Source organism: Choloepus didactylus, chromosome 27, assembly GCF_015220235.1.
Source record: "Choloepus didactylus isolate mChoDid1 chromosome 27, mChoDid1.pri, whole genome shotgun sequence".
In the NCBI taxonomy this organism is placed as follows: Eukaryota; Metazoa; Chordata; class Mammalia; order Pilosa; family Megalonychidae; genus Choloepus; species Choloepus didactylus.
The window spans coordinates 17,692,462-17,714,169 of NC_051333.1; the positions used below are offsets into that span (position 1 = coordinate 17,692,462).

Consider the following 21,708-nt stretch of genomic DNA (forward strand, 5'->3'; position numbering starts at 1 on the left):
ATGAGCAGGTTTTAGGATAATGAGCACAACGGCTCTAGATGATGTAATTAGAGGTCATCTAATTATTTAGCATGTGCAGATTGATTACATGCTTAATCACAGAACGTATGTAAGAAAATGGTGGCATTAATATGGGGATGGTGTGATTTTTAGTATTGAGATATAGGTCACATAGGTTAAAATTTAAGCTACTGCGCGTGTCAGGTGGGCCCATTTTGGTTAGATCCAGCTTCATTTATCAAGATAGCTTGGAATTGGGTTTGGTTAATTCTGGGCTGACTCAAGGCCCTTCATTAATAAATATTAGGAGCTGTTTTTAGTGATGTAAGATTCTAAAGTTGAAAAACTGGATAAAAGGGGAATAAGTAAAGGTCAGTAACAAGGTTTTCACAATAACAAGGGCACAAGATAAAGGCCATACAATCATTATCGGAGATCAAGGCAGCTGGGTTACAGTTCAGAGATTTCATGTATTTCCCTGTGTCTACTATACCAGAAAATAAAAAGGAATACCTATATATGATTCAGTAATCATAATCATCCCCTAAATCCTAGTTTCTCAGTTAAAGTACTGTGTTTTTAATTGTCATTTTCACATTTTCATTGTTAATATATGAAAATGTGATTAATTTTTGTGTGTTAATCTTATATTCTTGTTGAATTCACTTATTCTAGAAAACTTTTTGTAGATTCTTTGGGATTTTCTTCAAATAGGGACTCTCTGATCTATGTAGCTTTTATTTTCTTTTTTACCTTATTGCATTGGCTATAACATCCAATACTATTTTTTTTTTTTTTGATTAGTGAGGTGTTATACAACTTCCAATCCTATCTTGAATAGGAGTGTTGAGAGCAGACATTCTTGCCCTTTTCCTGATCTTAAGGGGAAGATCTTCATTCTTTCAATGTTAAGAATGATTTTAGCTGTAGGGTTTTTTGTAGATGTTCTTTATCAGTTTAAGGAAGTTTCCTCTATTTCTAGTTTGCTGAGAGGTTTTTCTTTTTAAATTATGAGTAGGTCTTGGGTTTTGTCAAACATTTTTTCCATATCAAGTGATAAGATTATGTAATTTTTTCCTCTAACCTGTTCATATGGATTCCATAAAATATTAAACCAACTTTGTATTCCTGGAATAAATCCCAGTTTATGGTGATGTGATACTTTTTATTCATTGCTAGATTCAGTTTGCCAATATTTTGTTGAGAATGTTTGCATTTAAGTTCATAAGAGATGTTGGTCTGTAATTTTCTTTTTTTGTACTGTCTGCTTTTCATATCAGGGTAATACTGACGTGTTCCCTCCTCTTTTATTTTCTGAAAGAGATTATGTAAAAATAAGATTAGTTCTTTTTTAAATGTTTGGTGGAATTCTCCAGTGACAGCTATCTGGGACTAGAGATTTCTTTTTCAGCAGCTTTTAAATTTAATTTAATTTAATTTAATGGTTATAGGATTATGCAGCTTAACTACTTCATATTGGTTGAATTTTGGTAGTTTGTGGTGTTTGAAGAAGTGGTTAATTTCTTTTAAGTTGTTTAATTTAATTTACATAGAGTTATTTTACTCCTTTGTCCTTTTAATGGCTGCTGGATATGTTATGATATCCCCTGTTTCATTCTTGCTACTTGTGATTTTTGTATTTTTTAATATTGTTGAGAGTCTTGCTAGAGATTTATCAATTTTATGTTTTTCAAAGAACTCAATTGTGTTTTATTGGTTCTCTATTTTCTCTGTCTTCATTTTCAAAGATTTCTACTCTATTATTTTTGTCTTTCTGCTTGCTTTGGGTTTATGTTACTTTTTCTAATTTCTTAATGTAGAAACTTAAAACTTGGTTTGAGATCTTTCCCCTTTTCTAATGTAAGCATTTAGTGCTGTAAATTTCCTTCTCAATATTTATCTACATTCCACAGATTTTGAGAATTCCTCTTTGACCCATAGGTTATTTAGAAATGTACTGTTTGCTTTCGAAATATTTGGTGATTTCCAACTACTTTTGTTATTATTTTCTAATTTAATTCCTTTGGGGATTTTTCTGTTGTCTTTCTGTTAATGATTTTTAATTTGATTCCATTGTAGTCAGAGAACATACTTTGTATTATTTCAATTATTTTAAACTTGTTGAGGTTTGTCTCATAGTCCAGGATGTGGTCCATTTTCATGGGTTCTTGAAAAGAATGTGTTTTGTTATTAGTTGGAGCATTCGACAAATGTCAATTAGATCCCGTTGTTTGTTCTGTATTCTTGATGATTTCTTGTCTAGTTGTGCCAGTTTGAGTGTATTGTGTCCCCCAAATGCCATTATCTTTGTGGTCTTGTGTGGGGCAGGCGTTTTGGTGATGGTTGGATTTGCTTGGAATGTGCCCCACCCAGCTGTGGGCAATGATTCTGATGAGATGTTCTCATGGAGGCGTGGCCCCGCCCATTCAGGGTGGGCCCTTATCGGTGGAGCTATATAAATGTGCTGACTTGGGGGGAAGAAAGAGAGTGCAGCTGGGAGTGATGTTTTGAAGAGAAGCAAGCTTGCTAGAAAGGAACGTCCTGGGAGAAAGCCGTTTTGAGGCCGGAGCTTTGGAGCAGACGCCACCTGCCTTCCTAGCTAGCAGAGGTTTTCCAGACGCCATTGGCCATCCTCCGGTGAAGGTACCCGATTGAAGACTGTAATTGTGTAGTGAAATAAACCCCCGTTTTATAAAAGCCTATCCATCTCTGGTGTTTTGCATTCTGCAGCATTAGCAAACTAGAACACTAGTATTCTATAAATTGCTGAGCATGGGTTGTTCAAGTCCCTATAATACTGTTACTGCTATATTAGGTAACTTTCTTGGGGTAAAGTAGGAACAGGTTGGAAGTTAAGCAGTTATCTTAGGTTAGTTGTCTTTTTCTTACTCCCTTGTTATGGTCTCTTTGAAATGTTCTTTTATTGTATGTTTTTTTTTTTTAATTTTTTTTTCATACAGTTGATTTAAAAAAGAAAGGAAAGTTAAAAAAAAAAAAAAGAAAAACAAGGAAAAAAATATGTAGTGCCCCCTTGAGGAGCCTGTGGAGAATGCAGGGGTATTCGCCTACCCCACCTCGATGGTTGCTAACATGACCACAGACATAGGGGACTGGTGGTTTGATGGGTTGAGCCCTCTACCATAGGTTTTACCCTTGGGAAGACGGTTGCTGCAAAGGAGAGGCTAGGCTTCCCTATAATTGTGCCTAAGAGCCCCCTCCCGAATGCCTCTTTGTTGCTCAGATGTGGCCCTCTCTCTCTAGCTAAGCCAACTTGAAAGGTGAAATCACTGCCCTCACCCCTACGTGGGATCAGACACCCAGGGGAGTGAATCTCCCTGGCAACGTGGAATATGACTCCCAGGGAGGAATGTAGACCTGGCATCGTGGGACGGAGAACATCTTCTTGACCAAAAGAGGGATGTGAAAGGAAATGAAATAAGCTTCAGTGGCAGAGAGATTCCAAAAGGAGCCGAGAGGTCACTCTGGTGGGCACTCTTACGCACACTTTAGACAACCCTTTTTAGGTTCTAAAGAATTGGGGTAGCTGGTGGTGGATACCTGAAACTATCAAACTACAACCCAGAACCCATGAATCTCGAAGACAATTGTATAAAAATGTAGCTTATGAGGGGTGACAAAGGGATTGGGAAAGCCATAAGGACCACACTCCCCTTTGTCTAGTTTATGGATGGATGAGTAGAAAAATAGGGGAAGGAAACAAACAGACAAAGGTACCCAGTGTTCTTTTTTACTTCAATTGCTCTTTTTCACTTTATTATTCTTGTTATTTTTGTGTGTGTGTGCTAATGAAGGTGTCAGGGATTGATTTAGGTGATGAATGTACAACTATGTAATGGTACTGTGAACAATCGAATGTATGATTTGTTTTGTGTGACTGCGTGGTATATGAATATATCTCAGTAAAATGAAGATAAAAAAAAAAAAGAAAGAGCATTAGTAAAACCAGAAAGAAAAGCAAGGAAATGATTATCCCAAGTGTTAGGATAGCAGTTGCTTCTAGGATCAAGGGGTTTGGGGGATACTGGCAATGTTCTGATTCTTGACCTGGGGTTAGTTACGTAGGTGTTTGCTTTAAAATTATTCATTAAATTACACATTTATATTTTATAAATTTCTATGTATGTATGTCATATTGCACAATAAAAATGGCATTAAAAAAAAAAAAAAAACTTAATGCAGAAATAGCCATTTCTTCAACTGTGCATTTCTAGGTTCGATTTATATCTTATATGGAGAGTCATGTTTTTTTAAACATTTTATAATGGAAAAGTTTTAATATATACAAAAATAGAGAAAGTAGTTATCAACATTCTGCCAATCTTATTTCATCTGTAACTACTATCCTCTCCTAGCTGCTGGATTATTTTAAAGCAAATCCCAGATACCACATTTTATCCTTAAATAATTTGGTCTGTTTCTCTAAGAGAGAATTCTTTTTTTTTTTTTTTTCTTTTTTTTCTCTTTCTCTTTGTGGTTAATATAATCAGTAAGCTATTCTCTCCCCCACCCCGTTTCTCACACACACACTCCAAAAACTAAAACTATAACTCATTGATATCATCTAATAACCAGTCACTGTTTGAATTTCTCTAAAGGTGCCGTAAATGTTTTTTTTAACTTCAAACTTTTTTTAATTTTTACTTTTTTTAAATTTTTTTACTTTTTTTTAATTTTAAAACACTCTCAAACCCACAGGACAGCCACAAAAGTAATACACACCTCTCAAAGATAACTCCAACACATCCCCAACCTCCTAGATACCCAGATTCACAAAATGTGGCACCCTGCCACATTGGTCACATCATTCCATCCGTCCATCCATCCATCAGTTCACCATTCCATCTATCTATACATCCATCTGTCTGTACATCTCTCTATCCATACATCAGTCCGTCCTCTGAACACCGGAGTGCAGGCCCTACACATCAGCTCCTTAAACACCCAACACTTCCATGCGCATTTCCCAAGAACAAGCATCAAGTTCAAGAAAACCAACCCCAATATAAAGCTCACAGTCTACATTCCAATCATTCTATACAGCCCAGCAGTGTCCTCCTGAGCCTTCCCTCCTCCCCCTCTAGATCCCATTAAAGACTACATACTGCCTTCAACTGCCATTGTCTCCCCAATTGCTTAACCCCTCCTCTTCCTTTCCTTGTGGGGAAACATTCACAACACAAATTTTCCCATCACAACCACTCCCAAGCACCCCATCCAGTATTATCAACCACATTCAACGTGTTGTGGCATACTCATCAACTTCCACCACCAAAACTCTCCCATCTCCTCAAACAGAAACCCTACACCCATCTCACATCAAGTCCCATTCCCCTTGGCTGTTGCCATTGGTAACATGCACCCCAATCTCCATCCCCATGAACCCACACACTCTCTAACACCCTTTCTGTAGTTACCATGGGGCCTGAATTCAAGATCCAAATCCATAAATACCTCACCTGCTTGACACCAGTTCAACCTCAACAATACATACAAACTATACTCCTACATCCCCTGGACCCCCATCTTTATGTAGTTCTATTCACAAATTACATATTTTTACATTATTAATCCCAGATAATTGATCTGTCATTACATTTTATGTATTTTAGCCTTTTAGATCCTGTAGGAAGTAAAAAAGTGGAATTACAACCAAAAATGCAATACTACTGGCATTTATATTTACCCCTGTTGTTAGCCTTACTAGAGATCTTTATTTCTGTATGAGGCTTTGATCTTTTGTCTATTGTCCCTTCCTTTCAACCTACATAACTCCATTCAGCTTTACTTGTAGGGTTGCTGTAGTGGTGACAAACTCCTTCAGCTTTTATTTATCTGGAAATGTCTTAATCTTGCCCTCTTTTTTGAAAGATAGTTTTGCCAGACATAGAATTCTTGGTTGACAGGGTTTTGTTTGTTTGTTTGTTTTGTTGTTGTTTAATTATTTTAATAAACTTTTTTCCCCTTGCAATTGTATTGAGATATATTCACATACCATACAGTCATCCACAGCATACAATCACTTCTTCACAGTATCATCATATAGTTGTGCACTCATCACCACAATCAGCCCTTCAACACATTCATTACTCAAAAAAAATAAGAAGAATAAAAATAAAGGTAAAAAAAAAAAAGAACACCTAAAACATCCCATACCCTCATACCCCTCCCATTATTCATTTACTGTTTGTCCCCATTTTTCTTCTCATCTGTCCATACACTGGCTAAAGGGAGTGTGAGCCACAAGGTTTTCACAATCACCCGTTCACACCGTGTAACTATATAGTTATAATAATCATCTTCAAGAGTCAAGGCTACTGAATTGGAATTCAACAGTTTCAGTTATTTCCTTCTACCTTTTCTAATACACTAAAGACTAAAAAGAGATATCTATATAATGCATACGAATACCCTCCTTAATGACCTCTTGACTCCATTTGAAATCTCACAACCACTGAAACTTAATTTTGTTTCATTTCTCTTCCCCCTTTTCCTCAAGAAGGCTTTCTCAATCCCATGATACTGTGTCCAGGCTCATCCCCGAGAGTCATGTCCCACATCGGGAGGGCAGCGAGTCCTCCTGCCGAGGTGGCTTAGAGAGAGAGGACACATCTAAGGTTCTCTGGGGGTGACTCTTAGGCGCAATTATAAGTAGGCTTAGCCTTTCCTTTGTGGCAACAAGTTTCATAAGGGCAAGCCCCAAGATCGAGGGCTTGGCCTACTAAATTGATAGTCCCTTGTGAGAAAATAAGGAATATAAGGAATTCCTCAGTTGGGTAAGTTTAATATTTCCACAGTTTTTCCCCAGACCCTCAAGGGGACTTAGCAAATAATTTTTTATTCTCTGCCCAAATTTCTCTGGGATGTATCAGGGCTTCACACTAACCTGTATGACCAACCAGATCTCACTCCCTGTTCAAGGTTCCATGAAGTTATGGTGTTTGAACAAGCTGACCATGTAAGTTAAATTTTATAGCATGCTACAGAAAAATATAGATTTTCCACCAAGTAAACATCTCTTCCTTTGGTCTCACACAGAAGTTGAAGTTTTAAAACACAGTCAATGTCATCCTTTACCCTTTAGTCTGATTTACCTTAGTCCTAACCAAGTCCATTTCATTCATATCTCTAATTGAAGTCTGATCTCTTTTAGCTTCTCTACCATTTGCTGTATGGGGTAATGCTGACATTCATAACTGCTGAACTCTGGCTCTGAGTCTCAGGTGCCACACAGATACCCCAAGTTCCAGGGACTGACCAGGTTATACACAAAGAGCTCAGCATCTCAGAATTCAGAAATAGCCATTACAACTCAGGAATAGAAGTGACTGCTGTAAGAGCTGACAATCCAGAAACCTTTACCTTAAGCCTTCCCCTGATAACATGTGCCCTCAGATTTAATTCTCAGAGTTTGCACATTATAGTTAGTCCATATTACTGAGGCATTATAATGTTTGCCTTTTTATTTCTGGCTTATTTTACTCAACATACTGTCCTCAAGGTCCATTCACCTAGTTGCACACCTCACAACTTCATTCCTTCTTGTAGCCACGTCATATTCCATTATATGTTTACACCACAGTTCGCCATTCTGTTCATCAGTTGATGTACCCTTAGGCCACCTCCATCCATTGTGAATCATGACTACTGCTGCCATAAACACCAGTGTTGAAGTGTCCATTCGTGTTCCTGCTCTCAGTTCTTCCAAGTATATATATACCCAATAATGGGGTTTCAGGACCATATGGCAATCCCATAGTTAGGTTCCTTGGAACCACCACACTGCCCTCCAGATGGGCTGCACATTCTGCTTCCCCAGGTTGGCAGATTTTTGCTTTGAGCACTTGAAATATGTCATCCTGCTGCCTTCTTGCCTCCATAGTGTCTGATGAGAAATCGGCTCTTAATTTTATTGAGACTGCCTTGTACATGACATGTTGCGTCTCTCTTGTAGCTTTCAGAATTCTCTATCTTTGGCATTTGACCATTTGATTATAATATGCTGCAGCATGGATCTATTTGGGTTTATCCTGTTTGGAGTTCATTGAGCATCTTGGATGTGTATATTCATGTCTTTCTTTAAATGTGGGAAGTTTCAGTCATTATTTCTTTCAGTATTTTCTTTGCCTCTTTCTCTCTTCTTCTGGGATTCCTATAGTTGGTATGCTTGACAATGTCCCACAGGTTCCCAGCCTCTGTTTACTTTTTTTCATTTATTCTTCTTTTTGTTTCTCAGACTGAATGATTTCAATTGTCTTATCTCAGGCTCACTGATTCTTTCTTCTACCAGTTCCATTCTGCTGTTGAACTCATCTAGGAATTTTGATTTCCATTACAGAGATCTGCACATCTGTTTATTTCCTTTCTGTAATTTCCAACTCTATATTAGATATTCCCTTTGTTTTGTTATTTTGATTTCCTTTAGTTCTTTGTCCATGTTTTACTTTAGCTCTTAAGCATATTTAGGACCATTTAAAAAAAAGTCTTTATCTAGTATGTCCCAGGTCTGGTCCCCTTCATTGATGTTTTCTAATGCTTTAATCTTCTCCTTTCATGGGCCACCACTTCCTGTTTCTTTTATGTTTTGCAATTTTTTGTTGAAACATGGACATTCTGATATTTTAAGGAAGTGTTGTTGCTGGAATTTAGACTGAGGCTTCTGTTCCTTAAGTTTGTATCCAGCTAGTGTTATGAGAGAGCACTGGCCAGCTCCATGCTAAGCCTTGAGAACCTACTTCTTTTAAGTAGCTTTTTTCTTGATTCATTGCTCACCTTGTTACTGCAGTCCTTCAGCTGCTAGTTGTTCAAGGCTTCTGTGGGGACAGAGCCCTGAAGCATCTTGCTCCGCTATCTTGAGCCTATAAATGTCACTTAATATTGGTTCATTTTAATTAAGAGCCAAACAAGGTCCACAAGTTGCATTTCATTAGTATGACTCTTAAGTCACTTTTAAAAAAGAAAAGATTCTCATCCATATTATTTTTCTTGTAATTTACTTTTTGAAGAAATAGGTCATTTGCTGCCTTCTGGATTTGGCTAATGTTACAGTTGGTCTTGACATTGTTCAGTATGTTCCTCTATTCTCCATAGTACTTTTGAATGGTTAACCTAGAGGCTTGATGAGATTCAGGTTTGATTTTTTTTTTTTTTTTTTTTGGCAAAGGTGGTGTAATGAAATTAACTATTATGTCAGAGGCACATTATCTGGTTATTCTTTTTGTAATGTTAAGATTGGTGGATGCAGCATTATCAGCTGATCAATCCACTGTAATATTCCTTCAGTCTTTCATATAAACATTTGGATAACCATTAAGTATTTTTGTCAATCAGTTAGTTCATTTCAAGTTGTAAAATGATGGTATTCCAATTCTATTCTCACTTCTTCATTTATTAACCAGAAGAATTTAATGAACTTTTTTTTTAATCCATTATTTGGTTACCCTACAATACAGTTCGTTTGGAAAAAAAAATTTTTTTAGATTCAAATGTGATTATCTGAATTACCTGAAGTTTTACTTAAAGTAAAAATCCATACTTGTTCTATGTATGGTTTTCCCCATGACCATCTTCCTGACATCACACAATCTTCTCTCCATTTTTATAGTGCTGTTTGCTATTCTCCAAACTCATCATGTATTTTTCCATCTTTTTGCTGTTGCCCTTGTCTTTTCTGGGAAATAACTGCCCACCTCCCTCCATTCTGCATCATACTTTTCATCTTTCAACTTTTAAGTTCCTCACCTCTATGGATTATAAACTTCCTGATGTAGAAAATGCACCCTTCTTTCTTTAGGGCCCTCAGTATCCCACCTTAGAGCTCTACTATGCCCCTTTTTAACACTTTAGTGAATTTTTGTCCTTTTTTGGGGAGGCAGGGTCTTGTTTATTTTCCAAGTCTTTAAATTGCCAGAAGTCTAGAAACATAAAATAATTTGTTTCTTTTTTCCCAGAAATGGCATATGTTGGTCCTAAATTTCTCATAAACTGTATTGTAGGTCATTCACTCAGGTCCTAGAAGACTTAAAGAGAACCTATTTTAATTTTCAATTTTGCAAAAAGAATAATTGACTGTAGCTCACAACAAATAGCAGAAATTTTCATTGAATTCCATTCTTCCACAAAATATTATGTAAAATGGGATATTTAATATGTACCCTATATGAAATACCATTAAAACACTTCCTGGATTACATAAGTGTATGTATTTGTCAAAACTTCAAATGGTACACTAAAGATCTATGCATGTCATTGTATATAAATTACCTTAAAAAAAAACAGATAAAACAGAATAAGACAAGTACAAATACTAAACTCCAGTTATAATGATTTACATTCTGAACTATTTAGGGAGAAGTGTACTGGCACCTGAAATTTACTTTGAAATGCATCAAAAAAGCAATGGATTGGTGGATGGATAAAGGGATGGGGATATGAGTGATAAAGAAAGAATAAAATAAAATGTTAATCATAGATCCTAGGTAGTGGGTATAATTCTTCAAATTTTCTATATGCTTGAAAATTTTCATAATAAAATGATGGGGAATGAAGGGGATGGATTTTTTAAAAAGAGGAGATTAATTAATAACAAGAACAAACACGCATTCCTTGTTCCTCAGGATTGTTTTTCCACCCCCTCAAAGCTGATTATTCACATTGAACAATAATAATGCCATTACAGGGATCAGTGTCCTTCAGGGATGTGGCTGTAGATTTCAGCAGAGAAGAGTGGCAGCACCTGGACCTTGCTCAGAGAAACCTTTACCGGGATGTGATGCTGGAGACCTACAGCAACCTGCTCTCAGTAGGTAAGCACAGTCACCTGGGTATCTGAGAGGAGGCCTCACTGAAGGTGTTACTATTCTTGGTTGTCGGATGCTGGGGGACATCTGAAATATGTGATAGTTTCATCCTTAATTTGCCCAGGATTCTTCATCCCTTTGGGGCACTCTGAGTATTACTCTGTTCCCAGGGATATATGGCTACTTTTCAGAAGAACAAAGCTTTATTGAAGAACAAGACTATTCATTGGGCTCTGAAACATAATTAGCTGGACCCAATCCTTTATCATTTCTTATGAACAGGATATCAAGTTCCCAAATCAGAGGTCTTCATATTGGAGCAAAGAAAGGAGACATGGGAATTGCAGGGTGAGAGCCCATGTCATAGCTCTCCAGGTGAGTGATTGTGACCCAAGTTCATGGGAGATGGGGGAATAAATCTCAGATGTCCTGAGAGAGGAGAAAGATGACTCTTTTGGATGGTTCTAGATTTTTAGTACTGTTTAAGGACCCTTGACACTGGCCTATCAGATATCTAAATGTGTTCTATGTGGATGAATTTTGCCATTTCCAGCTGCCTTCTTGCCTTGGCTTTTTGGATTCTGGATCTTGAGCCAATCATTCTGCCTCACTGAAGATCTTACTTTCTTGGCTACACTCCTGTTCCAGTTTGCTAAAGCTGCCATTAAGCAAAATACCAGAAATGGATTGGCTTTTATAAAGAGGATTTATTAGGTTACAAATTTACAGTTCTAGGGCCATAGAAGTGTACAAACTAAGGCATCGTCAAGTATACCTTCACTGAAGAAAGGCCAATGGCATCTGGAACACCTCTGTCAGCTAGGAAGGCATATGGTTCTCATCTGCTGGTCCTTTGCTCCTGGGTTGCGTTTCAAAATAGCTTTCTCCAAAATGTCTGTGGGCTTCTGTCTCTTAGCTTCTCTCTCTCAGCTCCTGTGCATCCATGTTTGTTCTTCCAGGGCGTTTCTAAGTGTCTGGGGGTCCTCTGTTAGCTTCTTTGGGGCAAACTGCAGGCTTCATCTCTTAGCATAGCATCTCCAAATGTTCTTCTCTCTACATCTCCCAGCATCTCCAAGGGTCTTGGTCTGTGTCAGTGCTTAGTTTCTCCTGGGGGCAAACACTTAGCTTCTCTTGAAAGTGTCTCTCTCAGCTTCTCTGAGCTCACTGTTTCTGTGAGCTCTCTTAAAGGACTCCAGTGATCTAATTAAGATTCACCTGGAATGGGCAGGGCCACTTCTCCATGGAAATAATCTAATCAAAGGGCTTACCCACAGTTGGGTGAATCACATCCCCATGGAATCACTCAAAAGGTTCCACCCAAAAAGACTGGATTAAAAGATCATGGCTCTTCTGGGGTCCGTAACAGTTTCAAACAGCACATTCCACCCCTTGGATCCCAAAAGACACATTCTTTCCAAATCGAAAATATACCCGTTCTATCACAATATAGGTTAAGTACAAAGTCTTATCAAAATCAGTTACAGCTGTAGTTTGTCCTAAGGCAACATTCTTTTCTGGCTGTGGACCTGTGAAACTCAGAACAAGCTATCTTCTGCCAATATACAAAGGAGGGACAGTCAGGATAAATATTCCTATTGCCATAGGGAGAAACTGAAAGGAAAACAGGGTTCATGGGACCAAAACAATTCCTAAAACCTGCAGGGCATACTTCCTTGGATTTCAAAGTCTGAGAGTCATTTATCAAATGATGTTATATCCTCCGGGCTTGAAAGAGTGGCAATCCCACACTTTCCAAAAGCTTATGCAGTGACCTTTTTCTCTCTAAACCCTGGGGTGATTGCTCCAACATATCCATGCATTGGGAGACCATCTTCTTCTCAGCCCCACCCTCCTCAAGCATTGGGGTGCCACATGGCCTCTGCACTCTGGGACAAATGCACTCCCTCCAAACAGTGGGGTGGTGGCCAGGCTTTCCCCGATCTCCAGTGAATCTCTACCCTGTCTGAGGCCTCGGGTTGCAGTACTTTTCCTGAGCATCGAGGCCAAATGCCCACCCTCTACCTCCAGGGCAAATTCGCCCTTTCCATGTGCATGGCCTGGGATTTCTTGATTCCAGACCTCAGCTTCCATGGTTCTGCCTTTGAAGTCATCCTTCTCTCAATTTGTCCCTTCTCTGTCCTCTCTAGTCCAGAATGGCAGTGGTTCCATTTATACAGATCTCACAAAAAATTTGTTCACTTGGCATGCAGCATACAGGGGTCAAAACCATCAGACAGTATGACTTTCCACAAGTCTTTTCTGGATAACTCCATCTCCAATCCTGGCTTGTACTGAAATGGCTGACTGGTTCCAGGTTTTGTTAAATCCCTACACGGCACACTATTCTCTGGGATCTCAAATCTGGAAGCCCAGAATATTCCAGCCATCAATTTCTGGTTTCCTTGTACCCAAGAGTTCAGTTCTCAGCTTATCTCTTTCCTCTTGCATTTTACTATAAGCTGCAAGGAGAAGCCAGGCTGCATTTACCATATTTAGTTTGTAGATCTCTTTAGCTAAGTATTCGAGCTTGCCACTTTCAAATTCTCCCTTGCATCCAACACCAAGACTCAATTTTGCCAAATTCTCTGCGACTTTAAAAGAAGGATCGCCTTTCTTCCAGTTGGCAATTAAGCATTCATTGTTTCTGTTTAAGGCCTCATCAGAAGTATCTTTAGTGTCTGTATTTCCACCAACAATCTCTTCAAAGCAATCTAGGCCTTTTCTATCAAGCATCTCACAATTCTTCCAGAATCTTCCCCTTATCCATTTAAAAAGCCACTCCAACATCTTTGATATTTGCAAACTCAGCAGCACACCACTTCTCTGGTACCAAAATCTGTTCCAGTTTGCTAAAGCTGCCATTATGCAAAATCTCAGAAATGGATTGGTTTTTATAAAGGGGATTTATTAGGTTACAAATTTACAGTTGTAAGGCCATAGAAGTGTTCAAACTAAGGCATCAACAAGAGTATGCCTTCACTGAAGAAAGGTCAGTGGAGTCCAGAACACCTCTGTCAGCTAGGAATACACGTGGCTGGTGTCTTCTGGCCCTTTGCTCCTGGGTTGCATTTCAAAATGGCTTTCTCCAAAATGTCTCTGGGCTTGTCTCTCTTCTCTCTCTCGGCTCCTGTGCATCTGTGCTTGTTCTTCCAGGGTGTTTCTTTCTAAGCATCTTGGGATCCTCTCCTAGCTTCTCTGGGGCAAACTCTAGGCTTCATCTCTTAGCTTAACATCTCCAAACGTCCCTCTTCCTACATCTCCCAGTATTTCCAAGCATCTGGGTCTGTATCGGCCCTTAGTTTCTCCTGGGGGCAAACACTTAGCTTCTCTTGAAAATTTCTCTCTCAGCTTCTCTGAGCTCCTTGTTTCTGTGAGCTCTCTTAAATGACTCCAGTGATCTAATTAAGACCCATCCAGAATGGGTGGGGTGACATCTCCATGGAAATAATTTAATCAAAGGTCTCTCTCATAGTTGGGTGAGTCACATCTCCATGGAATCAGTCAGAAGTTTCCACCCAACAAGATTGGATTAAAAGATCATGGCAATGAGACCATAGTACGGGATACAAAGGAAATCAAGAAGACCCTAGAAGAGCATAAAGAAGACATTGCAAGACTAAATAAAAAAATGTATGATCTTATGGAAATTAAAGAAACTGTTGACCAAATTAAAAAGATTCTGGACACTCATAGTACAAGACTAGAGGAAGTTGAACAACGAATCAGTGACCTCAAAGATGACAGAATGGAAAATGAAAGCATAAAAGAAAGAATGGGGAAAAAAATTGAAAAAATCGTAACGGACCTCAGGGATGTGATAGATAATATGAAACGTCCAAATATAAGACTCATTGGTGTTCCAGAAGGGGAAGAAAAGGGTAAAGGTCTAGGAAGAGTATTCAAAGAAATTGTTGGGGAAAACTTCCCAAATCTTCTAAACAGCATAAATACACAAATCATAAATGCTCAGCGAACCCCAAATAGAATAAATCCAAATAAACCCACTCCGAGACATATTCTGATCACACTGTCAAACACAGAAGAGAAGGAGCAAGTTCTGAAAGCAGCAAGAGAAAAGCAATTCACCACATACAAAGGAAATAGCATAAGACTAAGTAGTGACTACTCAGCAGCCATCATGGAGGCGAGAAGGCACTGGCACGATATATTTAAAATTCTGAGTGAGAAAAATTTCCAGCCAAGAATACTTTATCCAGCAAAGCTCTCCTTCAAATTTGAGGGAGAGCTTAAAATTTTCACAGACAAACAAATGCTGAGAGAATTTGCTAAAAAGAGACCTGCCATACTGGAGATACTAAAGGGAGCCCTACAGACAGAGAAACAAAGAAAGGACAGAGAGACTTGGAGAAAGGTTCAGTACTAAAGAGATTCAGTATGGGTACAATAAAGGATATTAATAGACAGAGGGGAAAAATATGACAAACATAAACCAAAGGATAAGATGGCTGATTCAAGAAATGCCTTCACGGTTATAACGTTGAATGTAAATGGATTAAACTCCCCAATTAAAAGATATAGATTCGCAGAATGGATCAAAAAAAATGAACCATCAATATGTTGCATACAAGAGACTCATCTTAGACACAGGGACACAAAGAAACTGAAAGTGAAAGGATGGAAAAAAATATTTCATGCAAGCTACAGCCAAAAGAAAGCAGGTGTAGCAATATTAATCTCAGATAAAATAGACTTCAAATGCAGGGATGTTTTGAGAGACAAAGAAGGCCACTACATACTAATAAAAGGGGCAATTCAGCAAGAAGAAATAACAATCGTAAATGTCTATGCACCCAATCAAGGTGCCACAAAATACATGAGAGAAACACTGGCAAAACTAAAGGAAGCAATTGATGTTTCCACAATAATTGTGGGAGACTTCAACACATCACTCTCTCCTATAGATAGATCAACCAGACAGAAGACCAATAAGGAAATTGAAAACCTAAACAATCTGATAAATGAATTAGATTTAACAGACATATACAGGACATTACATCCCAAATCACCAGGATACACATACTTATCTAGTGCTCATGGAACTTTCTCCAGAATAGATCATATGCTGGGACATAAAACAAGCCTCAATAAATTTAAAAAGATTGAAATTATTCAAAGCACATTCTCTGACCACAATGGAATACAATTAGAAGTCAATAACCATCAGAGACTTAGAAAATTCACAAATACCTGGAGGTTAAACAACACACTCCTAAACAATCAGTGGGTTAAAGAAGAAATAGCAAGAGAAATTGCTAAATATATAGAGATGAATGAAAATGAGAACACAACATACCAAAACCTATGGGAGGCAGCAAAAGCAGTGCTAAGGGGGAAATTTACAGCACTAAACGCATATATTAAAAAGGAAGAAAGAGCCAAAATCAAAGAACTAATGGATCAACTGAAGAAGCTAGAAAATGAACAGCAAACAAATCCTAAACCAAGTAGAAGAAAAGAAATAACAAGGATTAAAGCAGAAATAAATGACATAGAGAACAAAAAAACAATAGAGAGGATAAATATCACCAAAAGTTGGTTCTTTGAGAAGATCAACAAGATTGACAAGCCCCTAGCTAGACTGACAAAATCAAAAAGAGAGAAGACCCATATAAACAAAATAATGAATGAAAAAGGTGACATAACTGCAGATCCTGAAGAAATTAAAAAAATTATAAGAGGATATTATGAACAACTGTATGGCAACAAACTGGATAATGTAGAAGAAATGGACAATTTCCTGGAAACATATGTACAACCTAGACTGACCAGAGAAGAAATAGAAGACCTCAACCAACCCATCACAAGCAAAGAGATCCAATCAGTCATCAAAAATCTTCCCACAAATAAATGCCCAGGGCCAGATGGCTTCACAGGGGAATTCTACCAAACTTTCCAGAAAGAACTGACACCAATCTTACTCAAACTCTTTCAAAACATTGAAGAAAATGGAACACTACCTAACTCATTTTATGAAGCTAACATCAATCTAATACCAAAACCAGGCAAAGATGCTACAAAAAAGGAAAACTACCGGCCAATCTCCCTAATGAATATAGATGCAAAAATCCTCAACAGAATACTTGCAAATCGAATCCAAAGACACATTAAAAAAATCATACACCATGACCAAGTGGGGTTCATTCCAGGCATGCAAGGATGGTTCAACATAAGAAAATCAATCAATGTATTACAACACATTAACAAGTCAAAAGGGAAAAATCAATTGATCATCTCAATAGATGCTGAAAAAGCATTTGACAAAATCCAACATCCCTTTTTGATAAAAACACTTCAAAAGGTAGGAATTGAAGGAAACTTCCTCAACATGATAAAGAGCATGTATGAAAAACCCACAGCCAGCATAGTACTCAATGGTGAGAGACTGAAAGCCTTCCCTCTAAGATCAGGAACAAGACAAGGATGCCCGCTGTCACTACTGTTATTCAACATCGTGCTGGAAGTGCTAGCCAGGGCAATCCGGCAAGACAAAGAAATAAAAGGCATCCAAATTGGAAAAGAAGAAGTTAAACTGTCATTGTTTGCAGATGATATGATCTTATATCTAGAAAACCCTGAGAAATCGACGATACAGGTACTAGAGCTAATAAACAAATTTAGCAAAGTAGCGGGATACAAGATTAATGCACATAAGTCAGTAATGTTTCTATATGCTAGAAATGAACAAACTGAAGAGACACTCAAGAAAAAGATACCATTTTCAATAGCAACTAAAAAAATCAAGTACCTAGGAATAAACTTAACCAAAGATGTAAAAGACCTATACAAAGAAAACTACATAACTCTACTAAAAGAAATAGAAGGGGACCTTAAAAGATGGAAAAATATTCCATGTTCATGGATAGGAAGGCTAACTGTCATTAAGATGTCAATTCTACCCAAACTCATCTACAGATTCAATGCAATCCCAATCAAAATTCCAACAACCTACTTTGCAGACTTAGAAAAGCTAGTTATCAAATTTATTTGGAAAGGGAAGATGCCTTGAATTGCTAAAGACACTCTAAAAAAGAAAAACGAAGTGGGAGAATTTACACTCCCTGACTTTGAAGCTTATTATAAAGCCACAGTTGCCAAAACAGCATGGTACTGGCACAAAGATAGACATATAGATCAATGGAATCGAATTGAGAATTCAGAGATAGACCCTCAGATCTATGGCCGCCTTGATAAGGCCCCCAAGGTCACTGAACTGAGTCATAACGGTCTTTTCAACAAATGGGGCTGGGAGAGTTGGATATCCATATCCAAAAGAATGAAAGAGGACCCCTACCTCACCCCCTACACAAAAATTAACTCAAAATGGACCAAAGATCTCAATATAAAAGAAAGTACCATAAAACTCCTAGAAGATAATGTAGGAAAACATCTTCAAAACCTTGTATTAGGCGGCCACTTCCTAGACTTTACACCCAAAGCACAAGCAACAAAAGAAAAAATAGATAAATGGGAACTCCTCAAGCTTAGAAGTTTCTGCACCTCAAAGGAATTTCTCAAAAAGGTAAAGAGGCAGCCAACTCAACGGGAAAAAATTTTTGGAAACCATGTATCTGACAAAGACTGATATCTTGCATATATAAAGAAATCCTACAACTCAATGACAGTAATACAGACAGCCCAATTATAAAATGGGCAAAAGATATGAAAAGACAGTTCTCTGAAGAGGAAATACAAATGGCCAAGAAACACATGAAAAAATGTTCAGCTTCACTAGCTATTAGAGAGATGCAAATTAAGACCACAATGAGATACCACCTAACACCGATTAGAATGGCTGCCATTAAACAAACAGGAAACTACAAATGCTGGAGGGGATGTGGAGAAATTGGAACTTTTATTCATTGTTGGTGGGACTGTATAATGGTTCAGCCACTCTGGAAGTCAGTCTGGCAGTTCCTTAGAAAACTAGATATAGAGTTACCGTTCAATCCAGCGGTTGCACTTCTCGGTATATACCCGGAAGATCGGAAAGCAGTGACACGAACAGATATCTGCACGCCAATGTTCATAGCAGCATTATTCACAATTGCCGAGAGATGGAAACAACCCAAATGTCCTTCAACAGATGAGTGGATAAACAAAATGTGGTATATACACACAATGGAATACTACGTGGCAGTGAGAAGGAACGATCTCGTGAAATATATGACAACATGGATGAACCTTGAAGACATAATGCTGAGCGAAATAAGCCAGGCACAAAAAGAGAAATATTATATGCTACCACTAATGTGAGCTTTGAAAAATGTAAAACAAATGGTTTATAATGTAGAATGTAGGGGAACTAGCAATAGAGAGCAATTAAGGAAGGGGGAACAATAATCCAAGAAGAACAGATAAGCTATTTAACGTTCTGGGGATGCCCAGGAATGACTATGGTCTGTTAATTTCTGATGGATATAGTAGGAACAAGTTCACAGAAATGTTGCTATATTAGGTAACTTTCTTGGGGTAAAGTAGGAACATGTTGGAAGTTAAGCAGTTATCTTAGGTTAGTTGTCTTTTTCTTACTCCCTTGTTATGGTCTCTTTGAAATGTTCTTTTATTGTATGTTTGTTTTCTTTTTAACTTTTTTTCATACAGTTGATTTAAAAAAGAAGGGAAAGTTAAAAAAAAAAAAACAAAAACAAGGAAAAAAAGATGTAGTGCCCCCTTGAGGAGCCTGTGGAGAATGCAGGGGTATTGGCCTACCCCACCTCAATGGTTGCTAACATGACCACAGACATAGGGGACTGGTGGTTTGATGGGTTGAGCCCTCTACCATAGGTTTTACCCTTGGGAAGACGGTTGCTGCAAAGGAGAGGCTAGGCCTCCCTATAATTGTGCCTAAGAGCCTCCTCCCGAATGCCTCTTTGTTGCTCAGATGTGGCCCTCTCTCTCTGGCTAAGCCAACTTGAAAGGTGAAATCACTGCCCTCCCCCCTACGTGGGATCAGACACCCAGGGGAGTGAATCTCCCTGGTAACGTGGAATATGACTCCCGGGGAGGAATGTAGACCTGGCATCGTGGGACGGAGAACATCTTCTTGACCAAAAGGGGGATGTGAAAGGAAATGAAGTAAGCTTCAGTAGCAGAGAGATTCCAAAAGGAGCCGAGAGGTCACTCTGGTGGGCACTCTTACGCACACTTTAGACAACCCTTTTTTAGGTTCTAAAGAATTGGGGTAGCTGGTGGTGGATACCTGAAACTATCAAACTACAACCCAGAACCCATGAATCTCGAAGACAATTGTATAAAAATGTAGCTTATGAGGGGTGACAATGGGATTGGGAAAGCCATAAGGACCACACTCCACTTTGTCTAGTTTATGGATGGATGAGTAGAAAAATAGGGGAAGGAAACAAACAGACAAAGGTACCCAGTGTTCTTTTTTACTTCAATTGCTCTTTGTCACTCTAATTATTATTCTTGTTATTTTTGTGTGTGTGCTAATGAAGGTGTCAGGGATTGATTGAGGTGATGAATGTACAACTATGTAATGGTACTGTGAACAATCGAAAGTACGATTTGTTTTGTATGACTGCATGGTATGTGAATATATCTCAATAAAATGAAGATTAAAAAAAAAAAATTGAAGAAGAGAAATCCACTGAGGGAGCAGCCAGAAGCTGAATAGCAATGGAACCCAGAAGAGAAGGGAGAGACCAGGAGACGTGGCCATGTGCCTTGCCACGTGACAAGCTAAGGACAAGGCTTGCAGCAGCCAGCCCCTGAACACCACAGTCTTCAGAGAAAAAGCATCAAACTGATAATGCCTTGATTTGGAATTCTTCCTAACCTCAAGACCATGAGCCATTAAATTCCCATTGTTTAAACTGAAAAACAAAACAAAACAAAACAAACATAACAAAAAACCAATTGAAGAAACACTTTGAGGAGGCAGATTTGGTAAAGCGCCCCCCCCCGTCCTCCTGCTGGTGTAAATAAACCCTCTTTTCCCTTTCAAAAAAAAAAAAAAAAAACACAGTAAATGCACAACTATATAATGGTACTGTAAACAATTGAATGTATGCTTTGTTTTGTATGACTGCATGGTATGTGAATATATCTCAATAAAAATGAATTTAAAATAAAAAAAAAAAAAAAGATCATGGCTCTTCTGGAGTCTGTAACAGTTTCATACCTGCACAGTTCCCTTTCTCTAACATTCTCTTTCTACCCTCCCCACAGTCCTAGATTCTTTCCTTATACATTCTGGTGTTCATGGATCTACTATTTTCAAAATCACTATGTGTTACACATCACTCTTGCTAGTCACCTTTCATTTGTTTCCTTCTCACTGTAAAATGCCTCAGAACCACATCTCCAGGCAGATTTTCTTCCTCTTTTCTCTACAGGTACTACAGTAAGGATTCTCATTTCTTCCCTTTCCCCTTTTCCTTTCCTCTAAGAAATGGCTTGGAGGTCACTGTCACTTAACTTTTGGGTGTTCCTTTCTGCTCTGCTTGACATTATCAGTGATTTTTCCTGACACCTTCCAATGTGTCTTGAGTTACTCCACACTGCTGACTGGGGTCTCTCTGCCTTGTTGATTGATTGACTTCGGTTACTGCATTATTTCTGTACTTCACATGATAAAGCTTGAGTTTAATCACAGTTCCCAGTTCAGTGTATGGTGTTACCATCAATCTCAGGGCAATCTCTTTTTTTTTTTTTTTTTTAATTTCATGATTTATTCCCTTTTCTCTCTGTACCACACACCCATATCCTTCCCCACTGTAGGCTACAGTTTATGTGATGGATTCAATTTTTTTTATTTCATGCATTTTGTTGTAAAATTCAAAGTGATATGTACCTTCTTCTTTAGCCTCTGTTAGCTGTTGAGTTCAAATTACCCTCTCTTTCTACTTTG

The 21,708-nt window shown here is 38.2% G+C and overlaps 2 protein-coding genes across 9 annotated transcripts in view; one reads left to right on the forward strand and one right to left on the reverse strand.

Moving 5' to 3' along the window:
- Nucleotides 1–21,708, reverse strand: part of LOC119521684 (zinc finger protein 383) — a 129,541-nt gene that overhangs the window by 86,224 nt on the left and 21,609 nt on the right. The window lies entirely within an intron of this gene.
- The window catches only part of ZNF585B (zinc finger protein 585B), a 90,860-nt gene that overhangs the window by 63,275 nt on the left and 5,877 nt on the right, over nucleotides 1–21,708 (forward strand). For 7 of the 8 annotated variants that reach the window (XM_037820189.1, XM_037820187.1, XM_037820184.1 and 4 more), the window contains 2 exons: nucleotides 10,697–10,823; nucleotides 11,100–11,192. In XM_037820189.1, coding sequence (XP_037676117.1) covers nucleotides 10,790–10,823; nucleotides 11,100–11,192 — 127 coding nt within the window. In that variant the 5' untranslated portion in view covers nucleotides 10,697–10,789. Of the gene's footprint in view, nucleotides 1–2,620; nucleotides 2,644–10,696; nucleotides 10,824–11,099; nucleotides 11,193–21,708 lie in introns of those variants that run through there. The other variant, XM_037820191.1, reaches the window with a different exon arrangement.